At 46.1% G+C, this 24,014-nt stretch overlaps 1 protein-coding gene and 2 long non-coding RNA genes across 3 annotated transcripts in view; all 3 read left to right on the top strand.

The window, feature by feature from the left end:
* LOC310742625 overlaps window positions 1-24,014 on the top strand; it is a 657,991-nt gene that overhangs the window by 261,461 nt on the left and 372,516 nt on the right. The gene's annotated exons all lie outside the window — the stretch shown is intronic.
* LOC310742512 overlaps window positions 1-24,014 on the top strand; it is a 305,504-nt gene that overhangs the window by 199,431 nt on the left and 82,059 nt on the right. The gene's annotated exons all lie outside the window — the stretch shown is intronic.
* LOC310742484 (uncharacterized protein) lies at window positions 3,184-17,934 on the top strand. Its single transcript, XM_083572031.1, has 5 exons — window positions 3,184-3,266; window positions 7,718-7,847; window positions 13,299-13,397; window positions 14,015-14,110; window positions 16,336-17,934. The coding sequence occupies exons 2-5, from the start codon at window positions 7,738-7,740 to the stop codon at window positions 16,385-16,387; spliced, it is 357 nt and encodes a 118-aa protein (XP_083428157.1). The 5' UTR covers window positions 3,184-3,266; window positions 7,718-7,737; the 3' UTR covers window positions 16,388-17,934.

The raw sequence follows: 24,014 nt of genomic DNA, 5'->3' as shown, positions 1-24,014 counted from the left end.
CTGACCCTGAGATTTCATGGCCCAAATCTGAGACCTAAGGGCAGCCCCTAGTGATGTCATGGGGTGGCCCCTACAGATGGAAGTTAATTGGGAGAGGTGAGCAGAGGAAGCCAGATCAGCCCCCGCAAGCATCTATGCTATAATTTGGAGTCATGCCATGCCTTGTTGGAGCTTGCAAGCTATATGCACAGTTATCATCATCCGTATCATCATCATCACTCTTGCCTGCCTGGAGATTCAAGCTCTCCATCTGCCACCTGCAGAGGGCCACTGCCAAACTTGGAGACTTTAGGTCAGACCTGGAGGGCTGGCAAGCCATTTCCTCATAAAGTCCCAGGGCAGCCCACAACAATTTAATAATACAATACTAAAAGCCTTTAAGACCGATCACAATGAATAGAACAAGGTGGATCCTATAATATATATCTCAGGTACAGTGCCAGATTTACGTATGAGCTAAACAAGCTATAGCTTAGGGCCCCACTCTCTTGGGGCCCCCAAATTTTTTTCACTATTAATATACTTCTTAATTGTATTTCAGTTCAATGATTACTTTGATAAAATACATATTTTGTTATGTGCAAATGGCATTAGATACCTAATAGGTCCATAAATTACCATATAGCATATATTCAACACAATAAACAGCAACAATTTGTTGTTGACAAAGGACAGCTGGACCTATAAAGGGCCCCATTACCTTAGGGCCTCATCAAACCTAAATCCAGCCCTGCTCAGGTATCAAAGTCCAGTGTAAATAATAATAGAATCACAGAGTTGCAGAGATGGAAGGGACTCCATGAGTCATCATCTAGTCCAATCCCTGCAATGCAGTCATCTTCAGCACACAGTGAAGGTGCTAGATGGGCTGCTGTGGGAAAGGAATTTCACAGTTTAGGGGCTGTCACAGAGAATGCCCTCTCACTGGCCACCACCCTCTGAATGACTGAAGGGGATGGAACTACAATGAGGGCCTCTTCCGTTGACCTTAGGATCTGTTAGGATTCTTGCTCCGTGTTTGCAGTCATGAGATTGTTGTCTATCACATGACGGTGTATGTTTTCATTCCACAGTGTGGGAAGTGACGGAGACAGGATGTTTGTGTTACTGTGTTCCGCGAAGTGGGACTATTGTCCTTTGTTGTTTTTCTCTTTGTCTGATGAGAAAGAGGAAGGAGCTAAGTCAGAATGCTCCAGGTGTATTATATGTAAATAAAGTAGATTAGCCAAAACGCTGAGCTATTGAGTCTATTACGCAAACCGCCAATACTCTGCAGGATCGTAAGTGTGCTTCTTGGTATCAGTCGCTGTGATGTTTGGGCTGAAGAAACCTTTTGAAGCTCCCAAATGATCAACCAGGAGGGAGAGAACTTGCTAGTTGGGCATGTGTTTCTACCAGGGTCCTACACGAGAGTAGGACGATCCTAACACCCAAAAGGGTCTGTAGTGAAAGAGGTGGTCTTTTAGAAATTTGGGCCCAGAGTTGAATCCTTATTGCCCACCTGAGAAGAAAGGGCAGAGTGAGGCCAAGAAGCTCTCTTCTTCTTCTTCTTCTTCTTCTTCTTCTTCTTCTTCTTCTTCTTCTTCTTCTTCTTCTTCTCCTCCTCCTCCTCCTCCTCCTCCTCCTCCTCCTCCTCCTCCTTTGGCGATCACTTGTAGCCAAGTAAGATTGTCTTCCAAGAACACAGTCTTAACAATGAGTCTGTAAGTGACTGTGGAGGTCAATTCTGGATCCACACGTCCTTCCACAGTGGGGACATAGGTTTCCAGGTGGGAGTTTATCACAGTGAGGGTTTACCAAGCATGCCTTCCTCTTAACACGTTTCTCCCTTGCGTCCTGAGTTTGAGCGTCTTCAAAGCCCATGGTAAAGGCTGTTCTCCAACTGGAGTGCCCGCAGGCCAATGTTTCCCAGTTGTTGGTGTTTATAGTACATTTTTTAAGACTTGCCTTGAGAGAGTCTTTAAACCTCTTTTGTTGACCACCAGCATTACGCTTTCCATTTTTAAGTTCGGAATAGAATAGTTGCTGACCTCAACTGGTGAGGGTGACAAGGACTGACTCCAGGCATATCCCCATCGTACACATCCAATATACCGTTGAAGCGCTTGACTTCTCCAAAAGAATCCTTGGAATTGTACTAGGAATTTCAGGTATGTGAGGGGGAAACTACAGTTCCCAGGGCTCTTGGAGGGAAGTCATGTGCTTTAAATGTGCATTTACACTCCGTCTTGGCGAGGAGCATGGGACGCGGGTGACGCTCTGGGTTAAACCACAGAGCCTAGGGCTTGCCAATCAGAAGGTCAGCGGTTCGAATCCCCGCGATGGGGTGAGCTCCTGTTGTTCGGTCCCTGCTCCTGTCAGCCTAGCAGTTCAAAAGCACGTCAAAGTGCAAGTAGATAAATAGGTACCGCTCTGGCGGGAAGGTAAACGGCGTTTTGGTGCGCTGCTCTGGTTCGCCAGAAGTGGCTTAGTCATGCTGGCCAGATGACCCGGAAGCTGTACGCCGGCTCCCTCGGCCAATAAAGCGAGATGAGCGCCGCAACCCCAGAGTCAGTCACAACTGGACCTAATGGTCAGGGGTCCCTTTACCTTTTCCTGGCAAGGAGCAGTCAGAAAACTGCACTGGAAACCAGGGCAAAGCTGGGGCAAAGCAGTGGACTTCTGCTCCTTCCTTCCTGGGTGATGGACAGAAGTCAACATAAATGACAGGTTGGTACCAAAACTGAAAGGGGAGAAAGGCATAACAAGCCTTGTTTGCAATGAGACTTGCATGCCCCTTATTTGCCTTTTTTTTTTTTTTTTTTTGGCCTCATCCAATGCATACATTAAAAGGTTTGGGGGCTTGCATTCAAGTCCTGATTCTGCCCAATACTGCATCCAGGCTGCTCAAAGGATGGACATTTTCTTATCAATTTATAGTTGCTCCCTTTAATTAAAAACACCAAAGGTTTCCTCACCCTTTAGATATTGGTAACTATTTCAAGAAAACATCTCGGATTAAACCGGCAAAACTTTCATGGGAAGGGAAATGCAAAAAGGGGAAAGCAGACACACAAAACAGCCTCTTATTTATTGCTAAATTGCATTTCTCTGGCTCCCCCCCCCCATGTATCTGATAATGATGAAATGGTCGGGTGGTTTGACCTTTTGTTCATTAAATTTCCTCTTAACAGAACACAGATTGGCATTGTGCAGGACAGGGAAAGACTCTAATCAACTGTTCTCCTGTGAACCAAGCGGAGGGGGAAATATTGTTGGTCGATCAGGTGAGCACTAAGCCCAAGTCACTTCGATATTTCTTGTGATCTGTATTGTTTAAAGTATTTGTTCCCTACCTTTGAACACTGTTTGGTACGTGCATGTAGAATGATTAGAAGGTTGTGCAGATTTTGTGGCACGGAGATTGTGCTACACACTTGCCATATTTGGTTTTGCTATTTTAAGTAATTTCAGTGATGATTTCTTGGGGAAATGGTTCCCATCTCATGTGTATGTTGCTCTGAAAATGAGATGGGAAGAAGTCATCCTAAACACACACACACACACACACACACACACACACACACTTCAATGAATTTGATCTCTAGTGGTTCTGAAAATAGAATATAGCTGTGATCCTCTGATCCAGTAGCCACTGGATACAGTTGATCTTCCTATGCAAGAGAGAGTGAAAGCTCTGCCCGATCCTCCCTCTCTGTTGCCACGGCAGCTTCCTTGGCCCTGCTGCTTCTGACATTAGTGCTCTAACATTGGAAGTGCTATGCTCAGGAGGACACAGGACGCCTTGTGTCCAAATGATGCTCTCTGGAAGCTAAAGTACTTGTAGCACAATGCTAGGCATGTTTACTCAGAGGTAAGTGTCACTGTGTTCAATGGGATTTACTCCCATGTGCCTCAATCTGTAGCCTTTGACGATGACTCTGCCATCAAACGCTGGGCAGGAGGGCAGGGGGTTAGGGTGGAGAGCCACCTGCAACAGAAGACCCCGCTGCGGCACTCTGACCGACGGAAAATGCCAGAAAATACACGCCAGAAAATGGGTGTGTTTAGCCTGGAAAAGAGGAGACTGAGAGAAGATATCATCATCATCATCAAACCTTTATTGGCACCACATACAAACGTTCAGAATAAATAGGCCAGTGCAATCTCATTGCCATTTCAACAGCACAGTCATTTGCCAAAGGGAAGAAGAGGCGAGCAATCTATTTCATCTCTGTGGGTCTCCAGCAAGGGCAGGATCCTGTAGCATACTTTGGTGACAAAAAATCAAATAGAGGAACTTAGCTACTGTCTTGGTATGCTTCTGGTCTCTCCCCTGTAATAAGAAGCATATAACCTCTGTCTCTGGTTTCCATGTTGGAATACATAGATGGTCTAGAAATTGTTGGTGGAGATCATCATACATTTTACATTTAAGGGCCATGTGAGCTAGAGTTTCCACCAGGTGGGCATCGCATGGGCAGATCCTATCTCCTTCTGCCATACCGCAAACCTACCCCAAAGATGTATGAGAGAAGATATGATAGCCGTCCTCAAATGTCTTGAAGGCTGGCACATGGAAGATGGAGCAAGCTTGTGTTCTTCTGCTCTGGCGGGTAGGACCCGTACCAAAGGCTTCACGTTACAAGAAAGGAGATTCTGACACAACATCAGGAAGAACTTTCTACAGTAAGAGATGTTCAACCGTGGAACAGACTCCCACGAGAGGTGATGGCCTCTCCTTCCTTGGAGGTTTTTAAGCAGAGGTTGGGCGGCCATCTGTCAATGGATGCTTCAGTTGAGATTCCTGCATTGCAGCAGGCTGGACTAGATGAATAGCTGTCAACCGTCCCTTATTTGGCGGGAAACTCACTTATCCCAGCGCCGTTTCCCACTGCTGTCCCGGACTAATGATGTCCCTTAAATTTCCCGGGTTTCATGCTCTCCCGGCTCAGGAGGGAAGCAGCGGCTCGGGGTCCTCCGCCTCGAGAGAGCGCGTGCATGAGCTGCCGTGTCCCTGTCTCTCCCTTTTCCCCCTCAGGGGCACGTCGTGAGGAGACAGGTGGTGGTGGGTGGGCAGGCAGCCCCTCTATTGCGAGACTTCCACTGCGCTGCCAGGGGAAGCTGGAGGCGGCGGCGGCAGCTGAGGAGGCAGCCTGAGGGAGGTGGAAGAGGAGGGGATGGGGAGGGATGCAGAAGGGCAGCGTTTCAGCGGCCGCGGCGGCGCCACAACCACCTCATGCCGGGCTCGTGGGCGGCGTGGGCAAGAGTCTCTCTCCCTCCCTCTTAGGGGGGGTGAGGGCCGATGGAACTCAGAAGCTAAGCAAAATCCCTTATTTTGGCTGCTGATCCCTTATTTTCGAGGCTGCTGGTCCCTTATTTTCAAATCTGTAAGCTGACAGCTATGACTAGATGAGCCTTGAGATCCCTTTGAACACTACCATTCTATGATTCTCTGATTGATTCTAAATCTGAAGTTAGCAACCTTAGCCAAGAGGCTCAGTGAAGATGCAAAATAGCGGCCAGGCTGCTGATTCAGTTGCTGCTAGTGGTGCAAATTATATGGGCAGTAAAAAAAAAGAAGAAGAAGGGGGGAAAAGGCTGAGCTACTGTAGTTGCTTATGATGAGTTCTGCTTTCTGCATGTAAGCACTCCATCCAGCAAGATGATTCTGATCCCTGCCAAGCTATTTGTCTATTAAGCACTTGAATAAAAGGGATCCTTCTTTTTCTCTCTCTCCGGCAGTCAAGGCACCCAGAACATGACCCAAAGGAACCTTGGTTTGCAGAGTTAATTTGGAAAAATTATTCCCAAGCTTTGTCCCCCTCCCTCCCCAATTGCTCCGAATAGCAAATGCTATTTTGTCCCCTGCAGGGAGTATCAGAACAGTTCTCTCTGCTGCTTCTTAAAACACACACACACACACACACACACACACACACAGAGTGATAATGAATCACACACAGTCCAATTATAAGAACCAACAATTGCAACTTAAAAGTCGAAACCTCTTCCATTGTCCCCTCCGGAGTTTTTAGAGACATTCCTCAGCTTCAGTTCTAAATGAATTCTAGCTAAATACCTTTGAATGCTCCAATAGGAACATTTAAAGACATAAAAGGTGTCCAGAAAGTTCCCCTTTGCATTACTCCGTCCCCAATTGTTTTCTCTTAATTAGAGAGCCTTACATTTCATTGCTGTTGTAATGGGCTTCCAGAGAGAGGAACGATAGCACATCAAATGAAAATGGGGAGACGCTCAGGCAGAGAAGGTTGAGGGAAAGAACTAGGAGGGGAAAGTGGGGTCTGCCGAATAACTGAGGCCTAGTCCTTTCATTCATGTAAGAAACCTGCTTGTATCACTTCAGTAAACTGGTGGGAGTTAATGTGTAAATGCCCCTCCATTTGAAAAAATCACCCCCTGCCTTTAATATAGAAAACTAGCCTGTCAGGGAGAAAGCTAGATAAGAGCCATTCTTCCTGACATGCTACTTTTGTATGTGCTGGGGAGGGTTTTGTGTATGTACATTCTACACAAGTGGATAGCTTTTGGGCTGTGTGTAATGTTGAAACATTTGGAATTTGTTTCAACTTGAGGTGAGACAAGAACCCCTCCACACACACACAAGCACACACACATTGTTGTATGTGCATGCATGAAGAATTTTTAGGAGTGTGGTGTATGTTATTTAAACTTTATGGAGGTGATTGGCTTGATGGCTGTTATTTTTCAAATGTATTCCACTTTCCTTATACAGTGGTACCTCGGGTTAAGAACTTAATTCATTCTGGAGGCCCGTTCTTAACCTGAAACTGTTCTTAACCTGAAGCACCACTTTAGCTAATGGGGACTCCCACAGTCGCCGCGCCACTGCTGCGTGATTTCTGTTCTCATCCTGAAGCAAAGTTCTTAACCCGAGGTACTATTTCTGGGTTAGCGGAGTCTGTGACCTGAAGCGTCTGTAACCTGAAGCATCTGTAACCCGAGGTACCACTGTAGCGGCATTGTTTGACCCCTCCCACTTGGCCTTTGATCCCACCCACTTGGCCCTCGGAAGCTGGCCAGATAAGAATCTGGCCCTTGGAACAAAAAGGGTTCCCTAGCCTTGGTGGAACAGCAGAGGATTAGGGAAAGAAGATACTGGGTATTTAAAGTTTATTGCCCTCTAGCCATTCTAGCAGCAGTGGTTTGCTTTCCCTATTCACCAGCAGAAGTAGCAAAGCCACACTTGAGGCAATGCATAAATACTGGAAGCCCAAATGCCTTCCTTCAAATTGCCCTTCTGATTGAAATATACCCTACACCATAATTGCATTCTCATGATTTCACAGTTTGGGTGGAATCTCTCTCAGAGAGGTTTGTACTTCTCTTAAATCAGTGATGGCCAAACATGGCCCTCCAGCTGTTTTGGGACTACAACTCCCATCATCCCTAGCTAACAGGACCAGTGGTCAGGGATTATGGGAACTGTAGTCCCAAAACAGCTGGAGGGCCAAGTTTGGCCACCACTGTCTTAAAGGGTAAATGGGCATATGGCGGGGTGTGTGTGTGTGGAATCCTGTCCACAGACCATTGCACCGTGATAAACAAGAAGCAGTATTGTGTGAACGGATTCTGATTGCTTTTCAAGCCTTTGTTGAGAGTTGCCGCTGTTCTCAGCAACTAATACACTCTCCGTCAGGTTGGCATTACCCCAAATTTTGCCATCTGATGCTGTTGCCCTTTTGTCTCCTGTCAGGGCAGGTCGCAGATGAGTTGATGGACAAACTTGGCCAGAGCGGAAGTGACAAGCGGCCGTCTCAAGGGCAGAGATACACCTGTTTTCACAAAAGAAAGACATCTGCAACCAGACAGGTAACAATTCAGCTGTGAGTTACTTGCTTCTGCTCTTTGCTTTCTAGTTTGCACCTGAAAGTTTGAATCACATTTGACAGGACGTTCTTCCAGGTGTTTTCTATCATTTATGTAAAGTAAACTCCATGCCCATTTTACCTAACTGTCCAAGAAATTTTCCTAGGAAATCTGATCTTGTGACTCTTCCAAGAGTCAGCATTGACAGGGATGAATCAAACCATCCCGGAGGAATTTACAGTCATACCTCAGGTTACAGATGCTTCAGGTTGCACATTTTTGGGTTGTGCACCACGCCAAACCCGGAAGTACCGGAACGGGTTACTTCCAGCTTTCGGCGCTCACGCATGCGCAGAAGCACTAAATTGCACTTTGCACATGCGCAGAAGTGCTGAATTGCGACCCGCGTGTGCACAGACGCGACGTTGCAGGTAGTGAATGCTGCGGGTTGTGAATGTGACTCCCACACGGATCACGTTCACAACCCGAGCATCCACTGTATTCAACCTTATTGAATCCATCTTTCTCCTTTCAAATTCCCTTGTACATTTGCACACCAAAATGTACCTTGAAAACTTGTACTAGGTGATAGGATAGCCAGCTTCAAACATCTGAAGCACTGTCGCAGGGAAGATGGAGCAAGCTTGTTTTCTGCTGCCCCAAGAGGGTAGGATTCAAATTACAGTGGTACCTTGGGTTAAGTATTTAATTCGTTCCGGAGGTCCGTTCTTAACCTGAAACTGTTCTTAACCTGAAGCACCACTTGAGCTAATGGGGCCTCCTGCTGCCGCCGCGCCGCTGGAGCACGATTTCTGTTCTCATCCTGAAGCAAAGTTCTTAACCTGAAGCACTATTTCTGGGTTAGCAGAGTCTGTAACCTGAAGCGTATGTAACCCAAGGTACCACTGTACAAGAAAGGAGTTTCCAGCTAAACATTACAAAGAACTTTCTGATGGCAAGAGCTGTTTGTTAGCAGAATGGACCACCTCGGAAGATAGTGGGTGCTCCTTCGTTGAAAGTTTTAAAAGAGAGGTTGAATGGCCTTCTGTCCGGGATTTTTTAGCTGTGATTCCTTCATTGCAGGGGATTAGACTAGGTGAGCTTTTGGGGTCCTTTCCAAACTTACGGTTCTATGATTCTATGAATTCTAATCTCTGGCCTTTCCCAGTTTTCCCACTGCAGGGAGAGTTCCTTCACCAGCCTTGGAAATCCTACCAGGACATTCAGTGTTGATGAGAGATCTAATGAACTTAAGTTGCAGGAGGGTGGATTTTGGTTAAGCATTAAGAGAAATGTCTTAACGTTGACAGAAGCTTCACAATGGAACCAGTTGCCCTTGCTCTTCTCTGCTGGACTGGGCAACCACATCTTGAAGATGCTCTATCTCTGGATTTCCTTCCTCAGGCTAGATGGCATTCAAGTGTGTCCCCCTCCAGCTCTATCATTCAGTTATTCTCCCTCCTTCCTAAATTGTTGTTGTTGTTTAGTCGTTTAGTCGTGTCCAGCTCTTCATGACCCCATGGACCAGAGCACGCCAGGCGCTCCTGTCTTCCACTGCCTCCCGCAGTTTGGTCAAACTCACATTTGTAGCTTCGAGAACACTGTCCAACCATCTCGTCCTCTGCCATCCCCTTCTCCTTGTGCCCTCCATCTTTCCCAACATTAGGGTCTTTTCCAGGGAGTCTTCTCTTCTCATGAGGTGGCCAAAGTATTGGAGCCTCAGCTTCAGTATCTATCCTTCCAGCAAGCACTCAGGGCTGATTTCCTTCAGAATGGAGAGGTTTGATCTTCTTGCAGTCCATGGGACTCTCCAGAGTCTCCTCCAGCACCATAATTCAAAAGCATCAATTCTTCGGTGATCAGCCTTCAGTGAACATCTAGTGACTATGGTGGCACCCTTGTGTGACGTCCATATTGCCAGACATTGGTCAATAAAATCATTTGTCTGTGAGATTGCTGAGGGTGAATGAAGGTAATGGAACTTGAGGACAAGTAAGGATGAGTAAGTCAGCTTAAATGAAAAAGTGAACATTTTCTTTTCAAGTGACAAAAATGCTGAAAGGAGAAGGCATTAGGGGGCAGTTCTGAAAATCTTCAATAACAGTGAATAGCTTCATCTCAATCAGCCCTGGTCTGTTTTCAATAGACTCTTTGTATATTTTCAGGGCCTACAAATATCAGCACGGATTCAAGAGGCCCTTGCCAACATCAAGTCAATCCATGTTATACCTTTGAACATTGCAACCTCAACCTATTTTTGGCTGTTGAAACCAAATCACTCTTGTGACAACCATCTAACCCTTCAGGGTCAATTCGTCATACTCTGTGCCATCTGTCACTGTCGAAACCTTGTAATTAAAAGCAGACTGAGTGTTGGATCAGTTAAGAAGGATTCATTTATATGTAATTAGTTGTTATAGCAAAATATTGTGGGGGTGGGATCAGGTTGTAGACTTTTTAAAATGTGGCCCAATGTTGTTAGGAAGCTGGATTTTGCTGGCATGGGGCACTGCTGGGCTCAGGGCTGAGCTACACATTACTCACCTCAGTTTCTAAGAACTAAGCCTGTGACGGAGATGATTGGCATGGTTGTATTAGCTCTTTTTCAGGCTGATGCGATTTTGCAAATCACAATGTCCATTAAGCCACAGGCCCATCGTGGTGCCCTTTCACAATTCCTATAAGTTTCAGCATTGCAAGGCAGTGTGGTGTAGTGGTTAGAGTGCTGAACTAGGACTTAGGAGACCGGGGTTCAAATCCCCACTCAGCCAAATGAAACTCACTAGGTGACCTTGGATCTCTCTCTCTCTCTCTCTCTCTCTCTCTCTCTCTCTCTCTGTCCCTCTCTCCCTCCCTCTTAGCCTACCCTATCTCACAGGGTTGTTATGGGGATTAAATGAGGAGGGGCAGAACAGCTCATTATCCTACATGTAGGCCTTCAGATATCTCCTTCTAGTGCTAGTTTCCATTTCAGTAACAAAAATATACATTGGCCAACTTATTTCCATTTACCAGGACGGTCTTCTTAATTAAGATGAGAAGTACAATCTTATCCTTTAACTTACCATTTAGGAAGCAATTTGCCACCTTAATGGTGGCTGATACGATATTTTCTCGAGCAGTAAACTGTGCTAACGGCTCAAAAATGCACGCAATTTAGGAGCTGACAGATCCAATTCGGAAGCGGAGGAGGAAGTCCGCTGAGACGCTTTGGTCGGGGCTGCTATTAGCTCTTTGCTCATTTGACTGCCCCGTCTGTGGGAAATATGCTAATTGCTTCTTGATGTAGCCTTTGAACTTCCGGGTCAGGTGAGAGTCAAGATGCTACCAAAGCGGCGGTGTGGATCTTATTAGTGTTGATAGATGCAAATAGCTTTGGTTTTGATGTGTTTGTTTGGTATCCATGGATTATTATTATTTTTATATTTTTAAAAAATAAAGAAGAAAGGATATTCAGCACAAGAAACTAATTTCCAAAGCTTATACGCGCTGAAGTCTGGTGGTAGGGCGTGCTTGTCATGCTCCCATCACAAAACTAGGGTGGTATTGCTACGCAGAATGTTGTTTCAATGTCAGGACAATAGCGACTGCTGGCATATGCTGGGAAAAGCATTATGAGAAGGCAGAGGGGCATTGCATTTCAGACCACAACTAGGGAGATTGCTGTTGTGCTCAAGTCCTACTTGGGGGCTTCCTTTAAAGCCCTATGTGGCCTAGGACCCCTGTACCTAGGGGACCGCCTCTCCTGGTATGCCCCGTGGAGGAACTTAAGGTCCACAAATAACAACACTTTGTAGGTCCCGAACCTCGAGGAGGTTAGATTGGTCTCAACTAGGGCCAGGGCCTTTTCAGCACTGGCCCCAATGTGGTGGTACGCTCTGTCACAAGAGACTACGGCCCTGCAGGACTTGACATCTTTCCACAGGCCCTGCAAGACGGAGCTGTTCCGCCTGGCCTTTGGTTTGGACTCGGTCTGACCCTTATGTTTCCCTCCCCTTATGGTCTTGATTTATCAGCTACTTTAAAATGAGGCTGCATTTTAAATTGCATTTTAACCTGTATTTTAAATTGGTGTTTCCCCCCCTCCCTTTTCCCCCTATTATGTTTTTACTGTGATTTTATTGGTGTTAGCTGCCCTGAGCCCGGCTCTGGCCGGGGAGGGCGGGGTATAAATAAAATTTATTATAATATTATTATTATTAAGGCAATATGAGGACAGGATGCTGGGCTAGATAAGCCCCTGGTCAAATTCAGAAGGTCTCTTTTTGTTGTTTCTACCACCTGTTAACCCATAAAGGGCCAGGTCAGAAGTCGAGAAAGGGTGGCATGCCTTCCAAGTGTCCCGATTTTCCAGGGACAATCTCTGAATTATGAAAGCCATACATATTTTCCATAAACTAAACCATTCAGTATTCCATTATTACTTCCATCAAAACTTATTTACACTGTTGAATTTATCTTAATGCTGCCAACGTTTTCAAGTGCACACAATTCCCCCCCCACACACATATTCAATAAACGTTTTCCAATCTTCTTTAAACAAATGTTCTTCATGTTCTCTTATTCTATAAGTTAGATCCGCAAGCTGTGCATATTCCATCAGTTTAAGTTGCCATTCTTCTTTGGTTGGGACCTTGCTCGTTTTCCATTTTTGGGCTAATGAAACACGGGCTGCCATTGTGACATACATAAATAACCTTATTTAATTCTATCACTCTATAACCTTTCTTTCCTTTATGCCTTTATTCCTCTATTAGTCTCCTGAAAGAGCCACCTTTCCCCGCCCTCCAATATCTGTCCCAAAATGGCTTTGATGGAAGCCTCTTGGCCTCCCACCGATGGACCAAAAAGCACTTTGTGCGGGAGAATGGATGCTTGTTTTGTTTTTGCCACCTCCTGCCTCCCGTGAGCTTCAGGTGGAGCAAGCTCAGAGGACTGATCGACCTTTCCTCCCCCCCCCCACCTCTTTCAAATGCAGCCTCTGCTCAAATGGAAGGGCAGGGATCCTCAAGGGTGTTAAGCCCATGGGTACCACGGCCAGCTGGATTCCTCCACACTTTCAGGCTGCACTCTGATGAAATCAATGGTGGCCTTTGGTCTGTCCTCACACAATGCTGGTAATCATTTTAATAAGCGCCAGCGGCCTTTGGGTTATACGGCAGGCTGGGAACATTCGATCCCTTTGTCATCTCGTGGAACGCCCAGTGAGGGTGTGTTGCTGGAAAAGCTTCTGTTTTCTCGATGAATTATTTAGCCCTGTTGCTCCGTGCATCAGTTGCTGACACTTTGCACTGTCAATACCAGCCCACAACACTGTGTTGCGTATGACAAGGTAATTTCCCGCAGCTACAAGTCCTGTTAAGTGAGAGGATCAAAGCCTCTTGGGGAGTAAAAGGGGTGCACTTTAAATCTGTCAGATGTAATCAGACCGAGCGTGCTTGTCACACGGATTTTCTCCTTTAGTTTAGAAAGGGCAGAACCCTGGCTTCTTTGGGAAACGAGGTGAGGGCGAACGAGAGACTTCACTCGCAACATTTTCTTCTTGGACTGCGTTCGAATGACCTAAGGTGAGCAGTATATAGGTTGTTCTCCAGAAAGGGGTGTGGCGTGCAGAATTCAGAAGTGTTTTATTCTATACTATTTCTGAACCATTTATGTGTAAGGGTGCTCTTCTGCAAAGGAGGATCTAGTTTAGTTAGGTTATGCAGGTGTATCTCAGAATTTATTCCATCTCCATCATTCCTGGCAAGTTCTCATTGTTCGCATGTCACCCACAGAGCAGAAGTTCACTATGTTTCTTAGAAAGCGAGCCAGGACCGGTTTGACTGTTGGGCAGATGGAAGCAACAGCCTCAGGCGACGGCAACAGCATCTCCTTGGATGTTTTCCTCTGTTGAGGGGCAAAAGTGGGAGTGTCCTGCACCCCCTAAACTAGCCAGTGGCCCTCATTGGGGTATCCTGCTGCCGGTATTGAAGTTTGAGTTGGGTGTCAGTCCAGTCACCTTCTGAACATGGAAGCACATGGGGCGCCATCTTGTCCTTTGCCTCAGGCAGCAAAATGTCTAGGGCCAGCACTGAAGGAATCAGTTACCAGTTACCATTCTGATAGCAGGTAATGGTACGAGGCATCTGCCTTTCAGTCTGGGCCCAAGATAAAGTGCTGGTCATCTCCTATCTGTGACCAGGTTACCTGAAGGATCACTTCCTCCCACAGATACCTACCCAGAACATGAAATTTTCCTCAGAGGCCCTTCTGCAGGTGCCCAACCAAATGAGATGAGGTGGGTGGATATTAAAGAAAGGGCCTTTTAGGGGGTGGCACCCCAATTTGGGGGTGCTCCCCCCCAGAGAGGCTCACCTGGCAGCTCCACCCATTTTTATTTTGCCAGGCTTTTACATTTTGAAAGCATTGAATTTTAGATCTAGAGTTCAGAGTTTTATTCTTCATTGCTGCTTTTTTATGCTGGAATTTGTTTACTGTTGTTATTGGTCTGTGATTATAACAACATTTTATTATAATTGATTATTATGATTATCTAATCAGTACATATTTCCACCCCCATTGTTCAGTTCAGACACTGAGGTCCAGTGCTGAGGACCTTCTGGCAGTTCCCTGACTGCGAGAAGTGAGGTTACAGGGAACCAGGCAGAGGGCCTTGTCGGAAGCGGCACCTGCTTTGTGGAACACCCTCCCGTCAGATGTCAAAGAAATAAGCAACTATCTGGCTTTTAGAAGACATCTGAAGGCAGCCCTGTTTAAGGAAGTTTTTAACGTTTGATGTTTTATCGTGTTTTTAATATTCTGTTTGGAGCCGCCCAGAGTGGCTGGGGAAACCCAGCCAGATAGGTGGGGTATAAATGAATTGTTGTTGTTGTTGTATGATTAGTATAATGTTTTCATGTTTTATTTTTTGTAAGTCACCCAGAGACCAGTTATTGAATGACATGTAAATGCTATTAATACATGCCTGCCACCAGGATTACCGACATGACTGAATTTAACGAGGAAAGGATTTCAGTTCAGCTCCGGGAAGCAGAAGATGTGATGTAGATAACACTGGCTTTGTGCTGTTAAACCATATCATGCTGCCATTCCCTTGCACGACTCAGGTCTCCAGCGTGGGGCCATACTTCGGTTGCTTTGTGTACGACAGACCCAGGTTCAATCCCAGATATCTCCGGGGACGGCTGGGAATGTCCCCTGCCGGAAACCCAGAAGAGCTTCTGCGGCGTTTGTACGGAGCCCCCGGTTGTCTCACAGACCGTTGACCCGTACACCACTAATCTGCTGCCACCAACCAGGTCCTCCCTGGTAAAATCACCTCAGTCTCAGTCAATTTCTCAGTTAATAAAGAAGAGTGTATTTTATTTCAGACACACACAAACTTTTACAGCATTCTAAACGTTGTTGCTCTGTCAGGGAACTGACATCGGAGCCAGAGGTGGAGGCAAGGCTCCCAAGCGATGATGGAGAAGGGCCCAGCAGGGAGAGAGGGAGCTCATCGGCTGGGGAAGGAAATCAGCGTAACACCAGGGATAAAGGGGGGCAGATGGGGGAATCGGCGAGGGGGCTCCAGGACTCCTCGCCGGAGACCGGCGGGGAGAGCACAGGTCCTCCGCTACCCACACCCACCCTGTGCAGAAGACTTCCGCGCAGGGAAAGTAGGCGTAGACTTGGCGTCAAAGAACTTCTTTGCTGGAAGAAGTTCAAGAAACGCCCACTGACGGATTCTGCTAGCGACTGAAACAGCCACGAAGTGAAGGGCTGTCCAGCCAGAAAAAGGTTTAACCAGGCAACCTAGCCAGGAGTGGCAGCAACTTACGCACGAGCAACCCCATATAACCATTACATGCTCTTTACTTTCTTAGTCTTATTTCCCTGTCTCTATCTCTTCTACCTCCTCTACACTCAAGAACCCACTGCCCTAACTGTCTCTCTATTACCAACCGCCTTTCCCAACCAGCCAACCCACTGAAACCAACCAACTACCCACCAACAACTCCCAACCAACTCCTCCCCGAACTCCTTTTATAGTCCCACTGACTCCACCCCTGCGGGTCCTGACTGTGCAACTGATGTAACTATTTCCCCTCCAGCACTCTCTCATATATGTTAACGTCACAGCCTCTGCCAGTCAGTGCAGACTGTACGGAGCTAAATGGACCATTGGTCTGACCCAGTATTAGGCTGCACCTTATGTCCCCAAACCCTCATAAGGAGATATATAAATGGAGAGCATTTTTTTTGTTTGTTTTCTTCAGTGTGGACCTGTAAAAACCTAAGTAAGCTGTGCTCTGTGTTTGTGTGACCATGTGAGTTATTATAAATCTGAGAACTGGGCTGGGAACAAGCTGGCTTTAAACATACCCAGCCTGGCACAAGAATACTGCTGTGTGTGAGAGCAATGTCATTGCCAGTCCTCCAAAAGAAGCTTGATGGGGTGTGTTTTCCCCATGCATCCACTCCCCTCTTCTGTTTCTTTCCAATTTTCGCTTTGCAATCCAGGGACGCCCATTGGAAGGGGGATACAGCTCATCTTGGAGTTGCCACAGCTTGACCCATCTGCTGCGTGGAGAACCAGGGAGGAAGGAAGCAGCCCTGATGGCCACAGGAACCCAGTGCATTAATAGAACATAAGTGCTCAAGCAATGGCACTGGATCTGTGGCAGCTGTTTGTTCAATGTTTCATGCTTTTAGCCACATCTGCTCTAAATGAGTGTTAATATTGCAATGGCATCCACTAAGGATGGGCTCTGTCAGCTTTGCTGAGCATCAGTCTGACCTCGGTGACAGCCGAAGAGGGCTCTGTTCCACGGAACCAACCTTGCTTTACGAAAACAACAATAATAAAGGTCTTCTTGGGATCCTCTGTCATTCCACCATAATGCCCTGCTTCCTCCTCTCTTCCCTCTCCTCCCCCCCCCACTCCAAAAAGAGAGAGGGGGGACATTGATTTTTTTCCCCCAAGGAGAAAAATTGCATTTATTTCTAGCACCCTGTCCAGCAATGTCAGATAACAGTTTATTCATCCCCCGGCCCCTGGATGACATTGAAGCATATCAACAGTGACAAAAGTATATTGAATAATTATCTTGAAATTAATACATTATCCCAAACTTAAATAAATGTCATCTGATCAATATATCTTGGAATGGAAAGGGAAGAGAATGTGAAGGGCATCGCTTCATTATTCATTAATTTTAGAGTAATGTAGGCAGATGAAATGGTTATTTCAGAGGACTGCTATTATACTCCCTGGCATTTTAAATAACTCCCAAGATTTAACAGTATATATTCCCCTGTCGGAGAAGCGTATAGAGATTAACACTGTGGCTTCCAGATTTCTCAACAGAGCTGCAAGGGGTTTGCTCATACCAGGCAGGCCTGCAATCTGGGGGGAATGGAGGTCTAAATCAGTCTCTTCCAATGGGGCTAGCACTGAAGATGCTCCCTGTATGCTTTGCCTTTTGCATTTTATTTCATGTTCCATTCCCCTGTTCATCTCGTGTTTGGACCTCATCCAGTCCATTATCACCTCCAGACACCTGTCCTGCCCCACCTGCCTCAGATATGGAAAGAGAGATAGGGCGCTATCAGCATAGTGATGTCATTTCACTCCAGTCCCGCCCACCCACCTCTGATGACTTCACCTGGTGGCTTCATGTAAATCCAGATTGGGCAATGCAATTTAATGCAGACCTCAAAATGCTGTATACACATTCTTGCTCTCTGGATCACTTCTTTGGGAAGAATATCTTCTTCTGCACTGTGTGTGCTTGAGAGAGTTGGGGGAGACATCAGGTTGCGCAGACAGTGCTGAAAGAGAGCCACACATTCCTATGTCCACCTGGCTCAGGTTCTGCCCAGTTTTGCTCCAGGTCCACCCACTGCCAAGAGAATATGGTGAGAGAGAGAGAGAGAGAGAGAGAGAGAGAGCGCAGTTCCCCACCTCTGGTGGTTGGTTACAATGGGGGAAGAACAAAGCCTTCAAATACTCTGAAGCACAGAAGACCTGGAGCTGAGAAGTTGAGGATGGACTAGAAGACTACTGTGGTCCCATCCAACTATGACTGTAAGCCAATAGTGTGTGCAGATTTGATGATGGTGGTGGTGATGATGATGATGATATTCTCTTGGTACATATATCAATAGGGACGCGGGTGGCACTGTGGGTCAAACCACAGAACCTAGGACTTGCCGATCAGAAGGTCGGTGGTTCGAATCCCTGTGACGGGGTGAGCTCCCGTTGCTCGGTCCCTGCTCCTGCCAACCTAGCAGTTCGAAAGCACGTCAAAGTGCAAGTAGATAAATAGGTACCGTTCTGGTGGGAAGGTAAACGGCATTTCTGTGCGCTGCTCTGGTTCGCCAAAAGCGGCTTAGTCATGCTGGCCACATGACCCAGAAGCTGTACGCAGGCTCCCTCGGCCAATAAAGCGAGATGAGCGCGGCAACCCCAGAGTCGTCCTAATGGTCGGGGTCCACCATCAAACATTCTTCTAGAAGTCCATATTCAGACCACTATACTCATCTGTGTCGATTGTGAAGTCCTAACAGTGGGTAATCTCTTGAAACTGAAGACAGACAGCAGCCTAAAATCTACAAGCATGAAGACATGACCACCACGTATGAAAGTATGTCCCTATCTTTTTGCCAGAGGGGTTTAAATAGACTTTTGCCTGCCTCTGAAAAGAGGAGATTATAGTCAAAGTGTGTCTGTCACCAGGCATGAGATTCAGTTCTCAAGCTGTCTGTTGCCTATCACTTGTTGGTAATTTTCATATGGTATTGTTTTACCAATATCCTCATACAGAGACATTACAATTGCTAATCAGCTACAAGTAAGAAGAAGCCCTTAGCTCTGGTACATATCAGAGCAATTTATGACCAAGGGCACACTATCCATCACAATCGCAATGTCCCAGAGGGCTTTCAAGCTCTGAAGTTTCCATAGCTAGCTGCAGCAAGGAGATGTAATATTGTTCTTCTCTGGTTGCCAACTGACAGCCTTTTGCCAAGTTCTGGATGAGGGGCATCTTGGAGATGGCTTTCTCCTTTGACGCCAGCATTGGACATCCAGCTGCTATGTGGCAAATGAGCTATTTTGATCTAGCCTAGAATCTACGATTATCCAGGACATATTTCATATCCTGGGGGGGGGGGGGGGACAGGTCTTGGTTTACCATGGACAATATTAAAAGCTGTGACTCAAGCAAAATAGGGGAAGAGACAACCCCTGCTTTCATTAGATTGTCCCACTCCCTACACCCCTTGCTTCCCTTGAAAAGTTATTCTTAGGGGGCTTGGTAGTGATGGTTAATACAATAGAGTTAGCGTATTCCCAACTTTCCAGGATCAGAATTCTCAGGCCCATGTGAAGCCAATGTGGTGCTCTCCTAGAGTTAAAGACTACAACTCCCAACATTCCTGATTGTTGGTTGGCTAGTACTGATGGGAGCTGTAGTCTTTAAAATCTAGAGAGCATCACCTTGACTACTACTGCTGTTTGGCTTTTTTTAATTTCCTCATTCTGGATGGTTGCAGAGGCAATAAATGATACAATCAGCCAGTCCACAACAAGGCTTCATTTAAAAGCTTGTTTCTGTGCTCTCTGAATTGAACATGTGCGTCTTTCCTTTCTGGGTTTGAGAAAGAATAAGTTCTCAAGTGACAAATGAATCAATAGATGAAGTTGATAAATGTATCAATTAAGTGAGCATTAACACAGCATATGACATCATTAGTTCTGTCTTTCCATCTCTCTTATGGAATAATTTATTCACTTAGCCACAAAAATGGAAGGGATGCCAGAGGTCATCTCATCCAATCTTCTGCAGCCTATTGAGACTGAAGGCAAGATTGACACATTGCCTTGGCCTCTAACATCACTGAGCTTGTCTCCCATTCATATTTGTGGTACTTGCGAAAAACCCACAGGTGGATTGGCTATCCACATGCTCAGTGTAGCACAACCATCCTATTACAGAGGGAACCACAATGAAGAACAGTTGCACACCAGCTGAAGGCCTGTCTACTACATTTGCTTTTTCCTATGCCTTCCCACCTTAATCCTGAATTTCGAGGTGTGCCAAAACAGGTAGGACTTGCTATCGAATGAAGAGGGGAAAGACTTCCTTACCCACTAGATCATTGCCCAGCAATTGTGCTTGTCCTCAGATGGGGCACTGCTGGAAGTGCGGAGACTGAGAGAGAGAGATGGGCTCCTGCAACTTAAATGACTATGTAGAAGAGGGTTGTTGTTTTTTAGCAAGTGTGCCTTGCATGACTGCAATGAGCTTCATATATTGCGACTTGTGTCTAACATCAGCCCAATGGGCACCAGCAGAAGCACTGACTTGCACCCAAGATTGAGGGGGCCCAGTGGTGCGGCACACAGGAGAGATGTCATGCTGGAATGCGCGTCGCATTTGTGTGACATCACGTGCGCAACACACAACACATTCACGACGTCACATCATTGGGAGGAAGTTGAGCATGGAGCCCAGCACAACTCAGCTTCAATGGCCAATGGCTCCTCCTCTCTTGCGCTCAGGAGGAGCTGAGCACTGAAGCCACACTGTGCCTGGCGTCCTCTGGCCCCTCAACATTGAGGAGACTTGACCACCTTCCCAACCGATATTGAGGGGAGGGGGCAAAGACACATAGAGTTGGCACGCCTGGGCACCAGCCACCACTGATGAGAGTGACAGGCCTTTTCAACTGCTATGATGTTTTACCACCTTCTGGGATCCCTCTCTGCCAAATGGTATACAGTGGTACCTTGGGTTACAGACGCTTCAGGTTACAGACTCCGCTAACGCAGAAATAGTACCTCGGGTTAAGAACTTTGCTTCAGGATGAGAACAGAAATCGCGCAGCGGCAGCAGGAGGCCCCATTAGCTAAAGTGGTGCTTCAGGTTAAGAACAGTTTCAGGTTAAGAACGGACCTCCAGAACGAATTAAGTTCTTAACCAGAGGTACCACTGTAGTTTGTTTCAACAACTGCTTCTGCCAATTTGTTGTTGTTATTGTTTGGTTTTTATCTGATAAAGATCTGTATCGCAACTGGCACCTCTATCAGATTTGAACTGATTACAGTATATGTATGTGCTGTTGTTGCTTTAGACTGTAGGGGTGATTCTTCATTGTTGTGATATATACAACTGATTTAACTCTTTTTATATATGTACCTGTTCTATGTTTTCATTACATTGTTACTCATGTCAGGATACCTGATGGGAAGTGGTTCATAAATGAAATATTATTTTATCACCACCATAATCATCCTTTTGTCATATTGTTGAAAACCAACCTAGGACTTTCAAAGGAACCAGAGGCAGCACAGAAATATTTTAAACAAATGTGCAGACTAAGACTTTGGCAAGTCAGCACCGGGAAAGTGTTTCACCCCTGAAGGGCAGGAACTAAGAATGCATTTTATTGTGTCCCTTTGGGCTGCCTCTCAGTGGATAGGGCATTACTGTGGATAAGAGGCTCTCTGTGGATCTCAGAGATCGTAAAGGGACACAAAGGGAGAGTGGTCTTTAAGGTATTAATTGCCCAAGGGATCATTGCTCAATGGCAGAGCAAATACTTTCAAGCAAAAGATCCTAGGTTTTTATTTGATTACCTAAAACATCTATACATCACCACTGATTTTTCAGTTCCTGGGCAGTTTGCAATGAGTTTAAGACAACAATTAGCCTGCAACGGAGAGGGAGAGGATGGGGACAGCAGCAGCGGGACCCCCCTGGGGTGAGCTGGATGAGGGACATAATTCAAATCCATTTGCATTTATAGGTGAGCCTACCTAATTCGCATGAGAACCAAAGCACAGACACCCTTTGAAATTTCCTGGATTAAAAGGCCCTTTGTACTTGATTCAAGCTCAGTTGCATCCTGCCCAGCGGAAGAGGGGAGTGCGCCATTGAATTCCTACATTTCCTTCATCCCTTGCTTGGAGAAATCCTGGACATTAATAGAGAAGAATGTAGCTTTGTTTCCATGCTAAAAGCCCTTAGTATAATTATTATTTCTCCGGTTTAATCGTTATTGCACAGCTACCTCTTAGCCTGCAGTGAACAGAATCCTTGTTGGCTTTTAGGCTCATCGTTTAAAAGTGGAGAAATAAAATTTCTAGCGGTGGCAAATTGATTTAACTCACAGCCCTCCAATTTCATGCAGCTGCATGTGTGACATTTAATGCAAATTGTGAGGAGATGGGGAGGGAACCAGTTTGCCTATTTGCAAATTATTTGCAGGAGAGCATAAATTCCCAGCTTGCTGCTAAGCCTTTGCTTGGCATTTGTGCTCGAAGTCACATTTAAGGCCTTGAACTTAACATGCTTCAGTGCCATTAATTCTGAACCTCTGGAACATGGTGTGTTTTGCCTTTAAGAGACACAGATTTATACACAATGTATATCGCGCAGGATCAGGCTAATGCCTCACCTGGTCAAGCGTCCTGTTCCCACAGTGGCCAACCGGATGCCTGTGGAAAGCCTGCAAGCAAAATCCAAAGACAAAAGCACTCTCTTCTCCTGAGTTTCCAGCAACTACATACCCTCCAACATTTCTCTGATGAAAATAGGGACATCCTATTCAATCATCATCATATTTATACAAACCCCGCCCCGCCCCCATCTGACTGGGTTGCCCCAGCCACTCTGGGCAGCTTCTAACATACATAAAAACATAATAAAACATTAAAATAATAATAGTAATTATTATTGTTGTTGTTATTATTATTGTTATTATTTATACCCCATCCTCCCCAGCCAAGGCCAGGTTCAGGGTGGCTAACACCAAATATATAATACATTAAAAACAAACAATTGATTAAAACACAGCTCACAATCACAGTAAAATCAAAATAAAATTGTGGCCAACCCACGAATCACAGCCATGATGATAGGAATATTAAATATTCACCTGTGCTGGTCCCATATGGGCCAATGGAAAGGGCCAAGGGTTAGGAGGGTTTCATGGGAAAAAGGGGGTCAGACTGGGCCTGGACCAAAGGCCTGGCGGAACAGCTCTGTCTTGCAGGCCCTGCGGAAAGATGTCAAATCCCACAGGGCCCTGGTCTCTTGTGACAGAGCATGCCACCAGGACAGCGCCAGAGCTGGACTGAAATGGATTCAAATCCAATGTTTCATCCAGATACCTACCAAGCTGTTCAGCAACCACTCTCTCAATTACCTTTGTTGTTGTTGTTTAGATGTTTAGTTGTGTCCAACTCTTTGTGACCCCATGGACCAGAGCACGCCAGGCACTCCTGTCTTCCACTGCCTCCCGCAGTTTGGTCAAACTCATGCTAGTAGCTTCGAGAACACTGTCCAACCATCTCGTCCTCTGTTGTCCCCTTCTCCTTGTGCCCTCCATCTTTCCCAACATCAGGGTCTTTTCCAGGGAGTCTTCTCTTCTCATGAGGTGGCCAAAGTATTGGAGCCTCAGCTTCACGATCTGCCCTTCCAGTGAGCACTCAGGGCTGATTTCCTTCAGAATGGAGAGGTTGGATCTTCTTGCAGTCCATGGGACTCTCAAGAGTCTCCTCCAGCACCATAATTCAAAAGCATCAATTCTTCGGCGATCAGCCTTCTTTATGGTCCAGCTCTCACTTCTATACATCACTGCTGGGGAAACCATAGCTTTAACTATACGGACCTTTGTCGGCAAAGTGATGTCTCTGCTTTTTAAGATGCTGTCTAGGTTTGTCATTCCTTTTCTCCCAAGAAGCAGGAACCTCCAAATGCTGCCATCATCCCTTACCACTAGGATCCTGGCTGGGCCTGATGGGAGATAGAGTAGGCCCCCTGATTTCAAACTAGATACTGCTAAGTCTGGAATCAGCTCTCAAAGTGAATTTATTCCTCTTCCTCCCCCAGCCTCCCCCTCCCCGGAGAGTTAAGTGCGGAAGAGAATACAGAACAATTACATTCTGAAAGCAAAGCTAGGCCTAAGGTGCTCATAAATATACAGCCTTCCAAAACCCACAGAGCAGACTGCGCCAGCGACGTGCTAAAGGGGCTTCGTGCATGCCAAGCCCAATGACAATGGAAGCTATTTGAATACATTTCAAGACCAAGGATTGACCAAAAAAAAAAAAACCCAACCACCATCAACAATTGGCAGCAAACGAAATTAAAAACAACAGCATGAAATGCCCTGGAAACGATTCACGGCTG

This window comes from Podarcis filfolensis (assembly GCF_964270895.1).
Source record: "Podarcis filfolensis genome assembly, chromosome: 9".
NCBI lineage: Eukaryota > Metazoa > Chordata > Lepidosauria > Squamata > Lacertidae > Podarcis > Podarcis filfolensis.
This window is presented reverse-complemented; position numbering and strand designations above follow the sequence as displayed.